General features: G+C 39.6%; 1 protein-coding gene across 1 annotated transcript in view; it reads right to left on the reverse strand.

Moving 5' to 3' along the window:
* Window positions 1-12477, reverse strand: part of LOC142148858 (atrial natriuretic peptide receptor 2-like) — an 88362-nt gene extending 75885 nt beyond the window's left edge. The window contains exons 1-7 of the mRNA XM_075204818.1: window positions 12390-12477; window positions 11742-11847; window positions 8422-8554; window positions 7374-7497; window positions 5596-5700; window positions 4723-4825; window positions 2791-2998 (exon numbers count right to left, since the gene is read on the reverse strand). Of these exons, the coding sequence (XP_075060919.1) occupies window positions 2791-2998; window positions 4723-4825; window positions 5596-5700; window positions 7374-7497; window positions 8422-8554; window positions 11742-11847; window positions 12390-12437 (827 nt within the window). The 5' untranslated portion in view covers window positions 12438-12477. The remainder of the gene's footprint in view (window positions 1-2790; window positions 2999-4722; window positions 4826-5595; window positions 5701-7373; window positions 7498-8421; window positions 8555-11741; window positions 11848-12389) is intronic.
* Window positions 12478-16281: the final 3804 nt, after the last annotated feature.

A 16281-nucleotide genomic window follows, 5' to 3' on the forward strand; every position in this document is an offset into this window, starting at 1 on the left:
ATATGTTTGAAAAATATTGTAGTGGTTATGTTTTGGACAGGTGAATACTCCAAAGTAATAGGTGTTAATCATATATAGGTGGATGGGTGACAATAATAGTACAGTCTAAATGGTCACCTTGTAAATGATGTGGTATTAATGCTGGTATGGACAGTGTATGGACTCATACGGGAATCACAGAAACACCTCAGAAAGGACTTAGATAGCCTGGAATGTCGAATGACGTCCGAGCCGACTATAAGTTATGTGTGCCAACGGCTTGGACGCCCAAGTGTACGTGCTTCGCTCAGGTCCTTGGCAATAGTCAGGGAACCGTTCCAGTGGGTGGCTGTGGATATAGTAGGTCCACTACTTGTGCCCAATAGATCGAGGAAGAGATACATCCTCCCTGTGGTGGATAACACCACAAGGTGCCAAGAGGCCATAGCTCTGTCCTTCATAACTGTGAAAAAGGCAGTGGACGCACTGCTAGGATCTTTAGCAGAGTAGAACTTCCCAGCGGGATCCTAACTGATCAAGGGATGCAGCTCATGAGTAACCTGGTTCAGTATCTCTGGACTATGCGAGCTGTTCAATGGCACTCTGAAACATATGTTATGGGTATTTGTAACTTCAGTGGGGGGGCCTGGGAATGCTACCTGCCACACCTCCTGTTGCTTATCGAATTACTCTAGGGCCTCAGAGTCTGGGGACCTCTTGACCTGTTTCGGTAGTCCTAGTCTTGGGAAGGGGAGCTACCATGCAGCTCTGGCCATTGAGAGAGGCCAGGGGGATCCATCCACAGAAACCCTGATTTTAAGAAAGAGGTCAGAGGTACAAACCCAAAAGTCCAGCAAGGGGGTGCTCTAGCAGCAAGTGTGTACCCAGAATGAAGCGGATCCAGTTGCAGGTGAAGTAGCCTGGTTGTAGCAGCACAGCACCCCTTATAGCGTTTAGAGGGGGTGTGTTTGGGATAAAGAAAGGGGACAGTGGCAAGGCAGGCCCCAGCAACACGACAGGGTTGCATAGGAGGTCCATCCTATCACACTAACCCACCAAAATACTTTATAATATAAAATAAAAAACATTCTCATGGTTTGTCTTAATTGTCTTCAGAGGTCACGTTAATTAATTAATTGATTACCTGTGTACAAATAATGTATTACAATTGAAAAAAAACAAAAAAACCTATCTGAAAATGGAAGGATGTAAAAACTGTCAAGCTCGTTATAAAGAAATGGTAAAAATATGGCACAACATTGAATTTGTCTAGAGCAGGTCAGAAAAAGTGAGGGCCTGTGTGAGTAGGGTATTTATTAGGGAAGCCACCTAGTGGCGCATGACAACTCTGACTGTTGCCATGATAGAGATGGAAGAAACTCTTCAAGAGGCAAGAATAGGTCATGCACTTCACAAAACTGCAGAAAGCCATTAATGAAAAAGACGTACATGAAATCTCACAGAGGTATAAATTTATCAAGCTGCGGGTTTGAAAAGTTGAGATGTTGGCTCTAGCAACCAATCAGATTCTAGTTATAATTTTTTAGTACATTCTACAAAATGACAGAATCTGACAGCGCCATCTCCACTTTTTGAAACAAGCAGCTTGATAAATTTACTCCATACAGTTTGCTAGAAAGCATGTGAGAGACCCACATATAAGTGGAGGAATATTCTGAGAAGATTGGACCTTGTGGCCTCAATGCTAGGCTATTTGGCACCATGCTAACACTGCGTACCATCCAAAGAGTACTATCCCTACTCTAAAGCATGGTGCAGGAACATAATTCTATGGCGAGGCTTCTCTCCTTTAGTGACGGGAAAACTTGCCAAAATAGAGGGCAAAATGGGTGGAGCAAGATGTAGGTAACTCTTGGATGTAGGCAACTCTTGGGGGAAAACCAACTGAAGTCTGCAAGAGATCTCGAACTTTTCAGGAGTGACCTTCAAAGTGGGCGCACAGAGGAAGAAGGGAGTGCACAGTGCACTCCGTCCTTCTCCGGATATGCAGCGTGACTTCCCTGCACTGTGCAGGGGAGGTCACGTGAAGTGGAAGTCGGCTGTCTCTGTTCTAATAAGATCGGCACCAGTCAAATGGGGGCTGCAAGAAAAGGCTTGGCGGGCTGCCTATTGCACACCGCTGGTCTAAAGTATACATCTATTGTGAAGTTGCAGTTTTTTAAATAAAAAAGGCTTGGAGCAGCCCAGCCAAAGAATAAACTCAATCCCATCCAGAATCTGTGGAATGATCTGAAAAATGTTTTTAACCAATAATTGCCATTTAACCTGATGGAGCTGAAGCAGTATTGCCAAGAAGAATAGGTGAAAGATGCAGTATCCAGAAGTGGTAGTGTCTACTAGTGTCCAGTCTCTACCGTTGGTAGAGACTTAACAAAGAGAGCCACAGCTGTAGTTGCAGCTAAAGGTGTTTATATCAAGTATTAAAACAAGTGGGTGAATGGTTATGTAATTATTTATTGTCTGTTTTTTATTTGACTTACAGAGTATTTTGTTTTGATCTGTGATAAGAACGCCTAAATAAATCCATTTTGATTCCATGATGTAAGAAAACAAATTATGAAAAATGGGTCAAAGTGGTCAATACTTTCTACTGTCATTGTATTGTATTTTAATTGCTGATGGCTACACGTTAAATATAATGCTTGTTCTACTTTATTGCTTGTACAAAACACTATTCAATTATCCAAAATGATTTGATTTTGGGAACTAAAATGAATCACAGAAACCCGCCATATCTCCAATGGGAATCCACTTTTGGGTGTCATGACCTATAGATTGAGTGTCCCTGGCTTATCTTGTTTGAATTGTAACAAATCAATAATATATACGTTGAATATGAGCTGTGAATTTACCACCCCAGACAAAATAAAGCCTGCAATTATCACTGCCACAGGGATAGCAATCGCCATTCGAGAATCAGTTGGGAGTGTGCATTCCCCACAGTCAGCTGGACAAATAGCACAAACCTCTTCTTCTTCACACACACCATTGCCACACACTGGAAGAGAACACAAACACTTAGTTACAGTCATTGTAGATCTCAAACTAATTACAGAGGATTCCGTAGTTATTCTGCAATCGAACCAGTTACCAACAGAAATTGTTAGAAAAACTTAAGTCATGTTATCTCACCAGTTATCAGTGAAACTACAATTCTCTGTATTGCTCATTGGTGCATTGGTAATCACCTGCTAGTTATATCTTAACCTGACTAATACAATAACTCTCTCTCTCTCTCTCTCTCTCTCTCTCTCTCTCTCTCTCTCTCTCTCTCTCTCTATATATATATATATATATATATATATATATATTAGACTTAAATAATATATAACCTATTTGTGTTATATAAAATATGTTGCTTTATTAGGAGTTTGTAGACCCTCTGTGCATCCGGCTACTAAAGGCAAAGAGAACAACTAGCCTGGGTATGGTGCTTATAGTACCTATTCAGAGCCGGATTTAGACCTCATAGGGCCCTAGGCAGGACACTGTTTTTGGGCCCCCTCCCTGAAACAATCCATAGCACTATATTTTTGCAGCCTACCATATACCCCTATAGTTACGTAGATATGAAAGCATGTGCCGCCGCGCAGCGGCGGCACGCCGCCAAAGGAGGTGAGGGCGTGGCTTGCATCTTTGGGGGCGTACCTAACATGTGAAAAAAGCAAGGCCACCCTGCTGCAGAAAAAGGCACCCCTAAATAATTACCAAGCAGTCCCGTTTTTTTAAGTAGTTGGGTCAAAACAACATAATAAATATTGAAGTCAGGGCAGAAATACTTACTTAAGTTGTTTGCAAAAATAATACGCATAAATCCAAGTATGTGCTCTTGTCACTTTTGTCCCTCTATCATCACACTGTGCCCCTTCATTGTCACTTTTGCCCCTTCACAATATCACATGTGCCCTTTCCCCCTCACCTCTGTGCCCATCACCATCCCCACCTCTGTGCCAATCACCACAACCACCAATGTGCCAATCACCATCACCACCTCTGTGCCCATTACCACCTCTGTGCCCTTCACCATCACCACTTCTGTGCCAATCACCATCACCACCTCTGTGCCCTTCACCATCACCACCTCTGTGCCCATCACCACCTCTGTGCCTCTTCACCATCACCACCTCTGTGCCCATCACCACTTCTGTGCCAACCACCATCACCACTTCTGTGCCAATCACCATCTCTGTGCCCTTCACCATCACCACTTCTGTGCCAATCACCATCACCACTTCTGTGCCCCTTCACTACCTCTGTGCCCCTTCACCATCACCACTTCTGTGCCCCTTCACCATCACCACTTCTGTGTTTTACTTACCTTTCTATTGCGCGCTGCTCCTCCTCCGGCAGTCCAGATGTAAAGAAAAAAAAAAAAAAAGAAAGAAAGAGTCACGTGATCGCTCGTCGGGTCCCGGCAGCCTCTCCTCCTCTCTCTATCACTGAGACACTGAGAGGAGAAGAGGCTGCCGGGACCCGATTCGCGGCACCCCCCCCCGCACGAGTCGCGGGGGGGGGGGGGGGGGTTTGCCGCGAGTCGGGGGAGGGCCGAATTTTTTTTTTTTTCATTTTTTAAAAAATTACTCCTGTCCCCCCCAGCTGTGCCCCCCGAGAGCCGCTAGGCCCTAGGCAGGTGCCTAGGTTGCCTAGCGGTAAATCCGGCCCTGTACCTATTACACTCCTAAATAGAAAATATAGAGAGTGGGAAGTCCATTTATAACATACCTACTACTGGCACCACCAAGGTTTTAGCTTCCAGTGCAACTTGCATTTTGCCAACCCTAATATGGGCGATTAAGGAAGTCATACCAGCATGGACTAAGACAACCTAGGAGTAAAAGAAAACAAAAAATAAGAAATAATTGTAACTTCACAAATGATAAATTAAGACTTTCTTTTGAATTATTAAGATATGTAATAGATTAAGATACAAATATAAATTGTAAAATAAATACCCTCTACTAATATGGAGAGGAGGGCAGGCAAATTTATTTGACTCTGCAACCTATTAGGAACATTTTAAAGGAAAAAAATGCAGGTGGCCCAGTGACCCAGCCCAAGGTAGCCCACTATGGGACTGACCCTAGCCTAGCCTGCCTCTGCTTATATGCCCATGTTCCCGAATGGTCACAAGACCTTAAAAAATACAGCCACGTGCTCACTGTTATTTCCTCTGTCCCTTTTTTCTAGCCCAGTCTCCTGCTGTACTTCGACCTGGTAAATAATTCAAGTCCTTATGTGGAGGGAGTTGCTGTGCATGGCAAGAAACACCCCAGAGAATGCACCTGCTCCACCTCTTTATCTTATTACAATAAACTTGTTCAATTGAGCCTGTATTTTACTATATGTTTATACAATCTAGAACGTCCATGCTGTGTGGTTCCTGAATCATAGTCACCTCTGTACAATACTACAACTAACTCTACTGTGTCATTGACACATAAGGACCTAAGGTATTCACTATACATTATATTAAGTGCCTTTAGTACACTCTTCATGCATAGTTGTATTTGAGAAGTTTACAGGCAGTTATAGGAACTAAATATATGAAATTCATATTTAAAAATGAAATAAAATATTTATTCTCCAACATGATACCTTAGCAGTCCAGTTCTCTTGTGTCATTTTTCCAGAGGTGGATAAGGTATGTGTGAATATCTGTCCATCGTCTGGTATCCAAGGACCACAAATGCCACCTTTTCCCTGTATTGATCAAATCAAGACACATTGATAAATCTTACTATGAAAATAATAAAATAAAGGAAAAATGATAAGAGTATAAAAAATTTACTCTTAACAAGTTCACCAGATTCAAAATAATGTAATATTGCTAATGAGTCAAGCCATACATAGAACATATTAAATGACAGAATATAAACATGTTACAGTAGAAAACCTAAAATAAACCAAAAGAACCACTCAAATTACAAGGAGTTCAGAAAGAAAATTATGACAAGGTATTATGGTAGTGCTAATAGCTCCCAAAGATCTTAAATATTAAACAATTACTTGTTGGGAAGAGAAGAAAGTAGTTTGCAAAATATTTCAAATGACTACAATTACAGAAAGGAAAATGAAAGTCACACTGATTAGGAGAAAACAATCATATCCTCAGTTAATTATAGTTCATTATAACATGGTTTGCAACTTTATTGGCGGCACTGCTCATTTTTGTTGCAAAAATAAGCACATATTAAGGTTGTTTCTAGCCTATCTACTTATGGGCTAGAGATTTCAGTTACATGTCTCAAATGAGTTTGAAAATGTAATATAATCTGAAGGCTAACAGCCCCTTTCTCTTCCTTTTTTATTATATCATTAGCAGACAAACAAAATTACTGCTAGTTTTCTTTTTACTATATAAGCAACCCCAGATGGTTTACAGTGCAGGCTAATATTTGGCTTCAGCCTACCTATTATGTGGCTTTATGGGCATAAAGATATTATGTAACATGTTATTTGTTAAACATTGAAGAAAGCTGCTTTATTAAGTTTTTCATATATATATATATATATATATATATATATATATATATAGTATAAATGTCTAGTGGCGTGTGTGTGGAAAAAATAAAACCAAGCTGCAGCGCCACCTGCTGGGCGGAGTTATACACTGACCTACTAAATTCTTAGTGTGTGTGGAAAAAAAAATTCAGAAAGGGCTGAAATTTGGTATACTAAGATGTTTTTAATTTGTTAATTTAATTTGTTAATTGTTAAAAGTGTTTATAAAGATTTTAAAAAAATATATATATATTTCTTGAAGGAGAAGTGACAGTTGGGAGTGGTTGGTGGTTGCCGGGGGTGACAGTGGGGAGTGGTTGGTGGTTGAGGCCTGGGCTATGGCCCAAATGCATGACAAGAACCTTTTTAACACCTTAAGTAGCTTGATTTGACTAGAATGCATGAGTATCATGCACGGGTTAACTTGTATATATATATATATATATATATATATATATATATATATATAAAAACAGGGATACTCTGCACTCTCCAAACACATAATTAATGCTGTACTAAATACTGTTCTATATTAAAAACAGGGAATGTTAGTTCCACATATTGCAATATATGTTTAAGCTGACCAACTCACGCCAAAGTCTTCCCAATCTGGTCAGAGTATCCCTGTTTTTTTGTCTATACAATGTGGGCAACCCCCTCTTGCACCCCAGTCTGTACATGGTGAGTGCAGAGGATCTATGTCTGTTTCTGTTTATATATATATATATATATATATATATATATATATATATATATATATTGTAAAAAGGTTTCAAACACTGATGGTGTGGTGGTAATTGGTCCAAACGCAAGGTGGACATTACTTTTACAAATGCCCATTTTACTCTGCACACTGCAGCATTTGTACTTACCATGAAGGATATGGGACAGGAGTGGATGTTGGCATGATGGACACAGCAGTTTTCCTCATTTGCATCTTTCCAGCTTCCAGGGCATTCTTGTTCCTCGCAAAATCTTTTAGCAGCCTCAGCATCTCTTAGTCACGACCAGAAAGAAATCATACCATTGACCTCTGTACTTCTAGCGTTACTTAATCCATCAATATTACTTTACCATTAAGAAAGACGTTTCTGAAAACTGGTGCACATAAAACATATCCAACGACAACCAATAAGATGCTTGCTTTTGTTTTCTAAACTGCTTGAGAAAAATGACAGAATCTGATTGTCCGCTATCAGTTCCAGCATCTTTTTTTCTGTGTACCAGTTTTCAGAAATATGTACATAAGTGTTTTGCAAATGAATAATTGGATTCATAAAACCCTTTAGCTGTGTTTATTATAAAGCTGCTTTATTTAAAACTAACAAATCAATGTTTGCTATTATGACCAATTAAGTGGAAATAGTATATTGTAAGCAGCATTTACATTTAATTTAATCCCCCATAGGAGAGCAGTAACCTATGCAAAGTTAGTTTATTTAAGTATTAATAGATGAGAGACATTTTGATATAGCATTTTAATTAAAATTCAGTGTATCCATACACTCCGACAGACTGTCAGTTTAGAAGCATATATCATTGCTAATGCTTGGATTTACTTTTATGTTATTTCTCAAATATGGTAGTTTTCTTTCTTATTCCATTAAACAGAGATCTAGCAACTGTTTTCCAAGCAAATTACTGCTTCATATTAGTGACCCTTATACATGGGTAACCTTATCTTATGTAACATTATCAATAAATATCAGATTGCAACAATAAATGCTTGTTATGTAGCGATACTGCAATTAAGGTGAATTTGTTTCTCAGCTTTGAATACAGAAAATGTATATATTTCAATAGATTCAGTTATAAGCAGATCTCATTGTAACATGAATATCTATTTTGTAGGGTGTATAATAAATTTAGGTTATTTCAGTTCAAACTATGTGGCTAAGGAAGCATAGTGAAGATTTCTACCTGTGTACAAGGATTCCATGTTTGACTGCATACTTATAAAAGTCATCAGAAGTAGAAATAGAGTAAGTGACATCAAATGTTTCACCGCTGTACGCTCTTGCCGGAGGCCTTTGCACCCACGCCATCTCTAGTCCTATAGAAAATAGAAGCTAAGTTGAAGCACATATTCTGTAATGTAAGTTAGTCCAGTCGAGAGCAACTGGATTGGATGATATGTCTGTCTCTCTCTATGTACTCAATGAACAAGTACCACTTTTACATCGCTCATTTTAAAAGTGTTTCTCTACAGCAGAATTAAAAATTGCTCCCATAAGTTAATTATTAATTAATTTTGTCCCCATAATCATTAAATAATGATTGCCATGATAATTCATAAAGCACCGATGCCTCTTCTTATGTTATGAACAGCAACATAGCTTGAACAGTTTGAGCTAATTAGCCAATCTGAAGCCTATCAGAAGCAGGTATAAAATAAACTGCCTTTTTTCTGTTGGTTTTGTGGTGGTTTTGACTAAACCGACAGGGGTTTAGGTGTTTTTAAACTGCCACACACCACCAGAAGCGCTCATTTCAACCCTAAAATTGCTCTTTAGTAAATGAGGCGGTTTGGAGCACTAAACCAATGGCCATTGATGTCGATCTCTGGCAGATTATAACCACCACACAATGCGCCGTTTGATACAATAACATCATGCTAACATCATTGCAAAGCCATGCTGAATTGTGCTCAGATATGAGAAGGCTAGTTAGGTTAAAAAATACATTGAATACATATTTTAATAAAGATCAATAACACAAGTTGGTTATCAGTTTGAAATGTTTTTGGGGTTGTTTGTGCTCATTCAGTTTAAAAAAAAGAAATAAAATTGTGAGTCAAATGTCTTTCAAAAAGAACATTTTAAATTAAGTGTATAAATAAACACATGTTGAATAATTTCTAATGAATTAACTTTCCTTTCACATTTTTCTTTTTCTTTGAAACGCCTGAAACCAAAGTACGAACCATAAGAAACTGTTTAGCTTATCTTCTACACGGAGACTTTTCCTGAAAACTTGCATCTGCCTAATAATTTTGGGAATTCCCAACGTTTTGCATCCATTGTGAGTCTGCTTGCAATTTCAATAGGGAGACATTTGTCTGATCTAGTAATTCCCATTTACTTATTGACATGATGCCGTTATGCTGTACTAATTATTTGGGATAGAACTTTAATTTATGTGAGTTTATTAGCTGAGTCTAAGTTAATCAAAAGTAAAATGAGAAATACTGGGTCAGACCTCTCTCTCTCAGATGTCCCTCTCATAAAACAGGTTATGTCTGATATTATGTCAACAATGCTCATATTAGACTGAAATTGCTTCATCACTATAATTACATCTTCATACTTGTCAATATATTATGACTGTTCTGTTTAGCTCTAGTTCACCACTACCATTTTCTCCCTAATGTACAATATTGTGGAATTGTGCTATGCAGTAATAATACCATAACCTTAGAAATATAAGACAAATCACACTAGCTTACAGTCACTCTAAAACAAAAAATTTTCTGTCTTGCTCTCTGATTGTTCATGAAGCTTCTAGCTGACTGAGGCTATATAAGGAATCAGAACAGAAAGCTGACCAACGGCAATCACAGTCCTAAGACCAAATGTAACCGAGAAAAAAATGCAGGTAAAAGGGAAGAAAAATCAAAACAAGCCCCGTGACAATAGTTTTAAACCTAATTGCAAATTAAAATGATCTAGAAAATGTTTGCTTTTCCACAGTATTAACCACTAATATTTCAAGACCTATGTTTCAAATCTAGAAACCAGATTTTGGAAACAATGTAAAACTAGGTCAATCATTCTATTGCTTAATTTTTCAGCTAAAATGGTGTTCTACAAATGATGTACATTTTGTAGTAATACATATTAAATCACACTTACAAATTGCAAACGCTGTTTTGTGACTACACACGCTTATGTAAATGCCCCTGTTTGTATGGGGTAGCACATTAATTTGTGGCCCAAGATGGTGCTTTCAAATTTCCCACCTTGGAAAGGAGAGTTGCTGGTTGGATTGGGGGCATTCCTTGCGACGTGCATGATTGGTGCATAACCGTGCATGCTTATATAGGCCCACATGAAAAAAAGACTATTTCATTTTTAGGGTATAATATCATTAAATTATATATGAAATGAAATAAAGAGGGGAGAGAAAGAGAGTGTTTAGGTCAGTGGTCAGGGAACCTGGGTTAAAAATGAATTTCCAGGGGGTAATGCTGCCGAGACACACTGCTGGCTGTCATGTGATTTTTTTTTTCAATCACATGACCGCGCAGCGGCTCCCGGCAGTCTCCTCTCCTCCTCTCTCCCACTGAATGTCGGGTGGCCCAACGCCATTTTCAGTGAGGAGCAGAGAGGTGCAGCGGCAGAAGAAAACAAGACAAGAATAACAGATAAGAATAAAAAAGAAGAGAAAAAGTAAGTAAAATAACAGAGGCACATAGGGTGAGGGAAATAAGAGACATGGAACAAAACTATGGAGGCACATAGGGTGAGGGAAGTAAGAGATGGGGGAACAAAACTATGGAGGCACATAGGGTGAGGGAAGTAAGAGATGGGGGAACAAAACTATGGAGGCACATAGGGTGAGGGAAGTAAGAGAAGGGGGAACAAAAGTATGGAATTACAATAATCAATAATATATTATTTCCTTCCTTTCAAATTAAGGGGGTAATGTCGGCGTATCTAAATATATTTTGGGGTTAAAGGTAAAAAGGTTCCCTGACCCCTGGTTTAGGTGACTGTTCTGCTTTTGCTGCACTCTACGAAGGAGATCCTATTAATTAGATGCCTTATGTACCTTCCACGTGCACCATTTCAAGGCAAATTGCTACCAAGTTAATAAAATCATTTAACACAGAAAAGTGACACATGTAATAACAATAGTCCTGATGATGCTTCACTCTCGGGATTCATTTAAGATAAAAATAAACAAAGGTGACTAAACCAAGCATTAATTTAAGTGAAAAAATTAAAAGCTTAAATGAATGAAAGAAATGGTGTCGAATTGGCAGTAGTTAGGACTTCAAATAACATTTTGTCCTTTCCACAAAGCGCATTTCCATTCAGACCCACAATGCCGCAGGAGTAAGCGCAAACTGATTTTCCTTTGCCAGTTCCAGCTCCAGGATGTGGGAATAAACCTACAAATGGCTAGGTAGACAAGTGCATTCCTCTAATACAAAGGCTTTTGTAGTTTATCCTGTAAAACTTTGCACACATTACAACAACCCTCTTTTATTTTCTCCAGCATCAGTATGGCAGCCTTACCTCCGCAGTCTAACATATTTACTTCATCAGGTTTCTCCAGTGGCCAGCAGTCGTATTCCGTATTATCCAAGTCATGCCATCCTTCAGCTGCTTCGAACATAAACATCTAAAGTAAATACCAAACACAGTTTTTTTAATCTAAAATAAAGATAGAATCTGTTGTTTTTAAAATGCAGATAAAATCTGTTTTGAAAATGAATCACAAATCCAATATTTGCAGATGTAGCAGACATCATTGCTCCCTTTGGTGTATTATAGGATAATTTGTTGCAATAATCAGTGTTTTCACTGACAGCAAGTCCAAGACAAACGTGTAGCATTTTGCATTAAATGAGACAATTTGGGTTATTTGTCAGCAAAATGGTAGTCTGCTATATCTGGATGTTAGAACAAGTGAAAATCCAAAGCTGTAAATATATATTGGAGATATACATGGAGTAAGCATAAAAATACCAAACACAATTAGACAAGTCTGATATGCACAAACATTCTAAAACCTAATAATAGCATACTTTAGGTATTAGTTTTGTGTCACTTGTTTATGTTTTTCAACAAGTTGGCAATTTGAGTTTGTGTTTATTTATATTTAAAAGTTTGAATCTATTTACAACATATAATGTACAGTTTCAGTATAATACATGCACCTACCATTAAGCTCCCAATGAGATGAAAAAGAAATGATTTGAAGCCTTTCATAGTAGAGCAGATTATTGCATTCCAGTTCTAGGTATTTACTTTTATGGTGTCAGGGGAGCTCTTTAGTAATGATGCTGTGCCTGCGATACACAGCCAGATGTGATGCTGTTCTTGCTGTTGCTGCTTTAATTTCTCCCTTAGGACTGGCAATTGGATGGTAAGGATGAGAAAGTTGGATGTGCTCAGCTGGAAAATCAATTTACTTTCAAGGAATCATCAGTGCATTGTGTATACTGTTCAGTGTGAGCTCCATCTAGTGGCTATATGTAAAAATGCATGGACTCTTCATTAAAACAAAAGTGTGTCCTCAAATGTAGAATGAAGAACAAGATTAGAGCCAAAGCAGGTTTGAGACCCTTATATCTGGTCTCCGCACTATTCCCCGCACATTGTACCAGCAGTGCTGCACCCATAATCCTACAGTGACCCCAAATCCATCATACAAGCATTATTCAACTGTTACCCCAGAATATATTACAGAGGCCAACATGACCAATTCCATGGAAAATAACAAACAAATCTGACAATAAAGCAGGAATGAGCTGAGGGCCACAGTTGAAGGCTCGGAGGGCCGCCTAATACTTATCACTATTCTAGAGTGTTTGCATCGTCTACTTTGCTGATTATAAGATAAAGATAATTTCTTTGTAAAGTTTGCATTTAGAGTGACATCTTCTAATTGAAATGTACTGCTTCCAAGATGGTTTTGAAGATTTACTTTAACTATAACATCTGCTGTTTAATGTATCTATTCAGCGCCAGAATTTTTTGGGCAGGCATAAACCTGGGCAGTCAAGTGGATTCTGACGCATTTACCCACTATTTGGTGCTGGGTTGCAAGGACTGAGGAGAAAGACCTGTATAAATATCCCTGCAGAGTGTGCATTAAACTCTTTTCTTGTGGTACAATCAATCACACAGGCTGTGGAATAGGGAACTTCACAGGGGGAGTGTGTCAGGCAGCATTAATCAGTATTGGGAGTCTGGCTCATTCAGGATATCTGGTGGTAAATTTATAAAACTTCAAATTTGTGTTACTAAAAGGTGATATGCCTACCCTGAAAACCTTTAGTATTGTTTTCATTTTGCTACAATTCTTACTATGTTTATTGGTTACTTCCTTTTTCTTGTCAACTGTTTGACTGTTAACACCGTTTGGTAGACACATATCATGAAAGGTTGTGTCTGCCTAATAATTTGGAAAGTCACAACTTTTTGCATCAGTTATGCAACTTGGTAAATTTTTCTTTACTGTCAAGATAATAAGGGAGACATGCCATGGTTGTGTTTGGCTCATATTATTATTTGGGATAAATCATTATTTTACATCAATGTATGCCCTATATTAAACAAGTGGTGCTTCATTACTATAACAAGATTACTATCATACTATATCAGGACACATTAGCACAACAATATAGCCCTGACTGAATGAGGAGCTAAATGTTATCCTTATGATGACCGAATCTGTCTGGGATTAAGTGGGTTGGGACACTAAATGCAGAATGCAGAAAAGACCCTATAATGTACCTGTGCGTAAATGCAATAAATAAATGTAATTATGTAGGATAATAGGTGTATCGGGCACAGGACTTATTTTGTCCCACTTTCGGAATTCTAAATGTTGGGACGTGTGGGTTTAGTATACACAGATTGTATATTGATCCTGCCAGATTGCAATGGGAAAAAGTGCTTAGTGGGGTTATATAAACCAGTCACACAGCAATGTCTATTTGGGAGTGTTTGGAGATGCCTATGTGAGGTTGGTGGGGAGGCGGGTGGGGGGATGTCCGAGCGCACAAAATGCAGCAGGGGAAAAGGACCCCTGTTCTCGTGTGCCGTGCACTCGTTTTACTGTAACTGAAAGGGGAAAAAACAGGAGGGGCAGCTCCACAAGGTAAGCTCGCCACGGTGCAGCCCTCGCCGGGCTATTGTCACGGAATCGGGTCTACCATGGCGACTCCGTCTATTCCTACGGCTTCAGGGGTTCTCACACGCAGAGGTCTTCCAAAGACCTTGTCTGACGACCAATGCCTGTAAAACAAGCCACACAGAACAATCCCTTTCCCAACACCCCAGGTAGTCACCAAATCCTGAGGCACCACTAGGGGACGCACAGTACCATTCTTCTCCTCGAACAGAATCCTCCCACTCACCAACCTCGGCCGTCCGGGTCCACTGGAACTCTGTTGCTCCACAGGCCTCCGCCCGTGGCCCAAGCCCCGGCTGTTAATCTCGCCTTGTCCTGGAGCTCAGGACTTTAGGTTCCCTTCAGGATGGATAGGGGGGCTTTGTAAGCCAGTAACTTAACCACTTAACTATTAAGGGACCAAGAGCTAGATTTACTGAGCTGCGGGTTTGAAAAAGTGGGGATGTTGCCTATAGCAACCAATCAGATTCTAGCTGTCATTTTGTAGAAGGTACTAAATAAATGACAACTAGAATCTGATTGGTTGCTATAGGCAACATCCCCACTTTTTCAAACCCGCAGCTTAGTAAATCTAGCCCCAAGTGTCCCCAACGCTACCCAGGGACATAGCATCCTGCTAGACCAGGGACTAACGCACACTATCAACTATAAGGGCCTACTGCCCTGCTAACCACCAGGGCCTACTGTCCCTCTAACCACAAGGACCCATTGTCCGTTTTACAACTACCGCCCAGCTACTCTGTCAGGAGCCTAGCGCTCCCCTAACTTAGAGGCCTGCGCATCTCTACACTGAAGGGCCTTGCGCTCTGCTACGCTCTCAAGGGCCTTGCGCCCTGCTAACTCTAGCTATGAGGCATTGTGTTGTCGAAGTCAGCAAATTGGATAAAGTCATTTCAATTAAAGTCGAGCAAACTTGGTTGTCTTTGTCTGAAAAGATGCGCACGGTACGCTACGACATACAAGGACACGCTACGGCGTGAAAGGGCGTACGCATCCACTACACGTGGCAGCAACAGTAATTGGTCTTTTACCATATCTTCGCACAAACACGCATACTTATAAAATAGTACACATTAATGGTAGTTGCAACACATAGTCAGTTATGTCGAAATATAGTAGTATTTATATGTTATATTAGAGTTACATGCATATTAGTGAAATACACGGAACAGGTTGAAGAAATCATATTATGAGTGGTATCATAGTAAACCTTTTTACATATCCTACTGTTTGGTTCACTTTGCGAGGGAATCGCATGGTGCATACACAAGTTATGAATGATAGGGAATTATGAACTACTTAAGACTAAGGAATCTTGGCGGGAAGAGCCGAGCATACCCCCTGGGGAGGTGACCCCCTCCTTTGGATTCCTTAGGATGAACTAGCCAATGATTGACAACCCCTTGGACCTTCCTGAGACCTGGACCAATAGATGCAAGCTATGCCATCTTCATTGTGTTACTGTATTTTTGTGTGTATATAAGCAGCAGCTTCACATCTAGTGTTCAGACATCTTGTCCCCAAACTTCAGGATTGAATGACTGCACACTGGATCCAGAGCGCCTGCGATAAGTAACGGCTGTATTTATTATCACTTCGCTTGAGCATATTATTCTACTATTTGCGAATAAATCTTTGTGCGTTGGAAACACAAATCGAGGTTCGACAATCGTTATTGGTTAGCGACAATACGCACATAACAATTTGGGGGCTCGTGAGCTTTGGAGGTTTCGTTGCCGATGATACGCAAGACCAACGGATTTCGGTTCCGCAACAAAGGGTGGAGACGCGTCATATACGGGTAAGAACGCAATGTGTTCAAAACCTGAATTTTACTCGGTGTTGTGAAACCGAATGTCCGTTTTGCATTGTCTAGGGCACGCTAACTAGAACCTAGGGACAAAAGAGAAAACT

The sequence above is a fragment of the Mixophyes fleayi genome, chromosome 1 (genome assembly GCF_038048845.1).
Source record: "Mixophyes fleayi isolate aMixFle1 chromosome 1, aMixFle1.hap1, whole genome shotgun sequence".
Taxonomy (NCBI): domain Eukaryota; kingdom Metazoa; phylum Chordata; class Amphibia; order Anura; family Limnodynastidae; genus Mixophyes; species Mixophyes fleayi.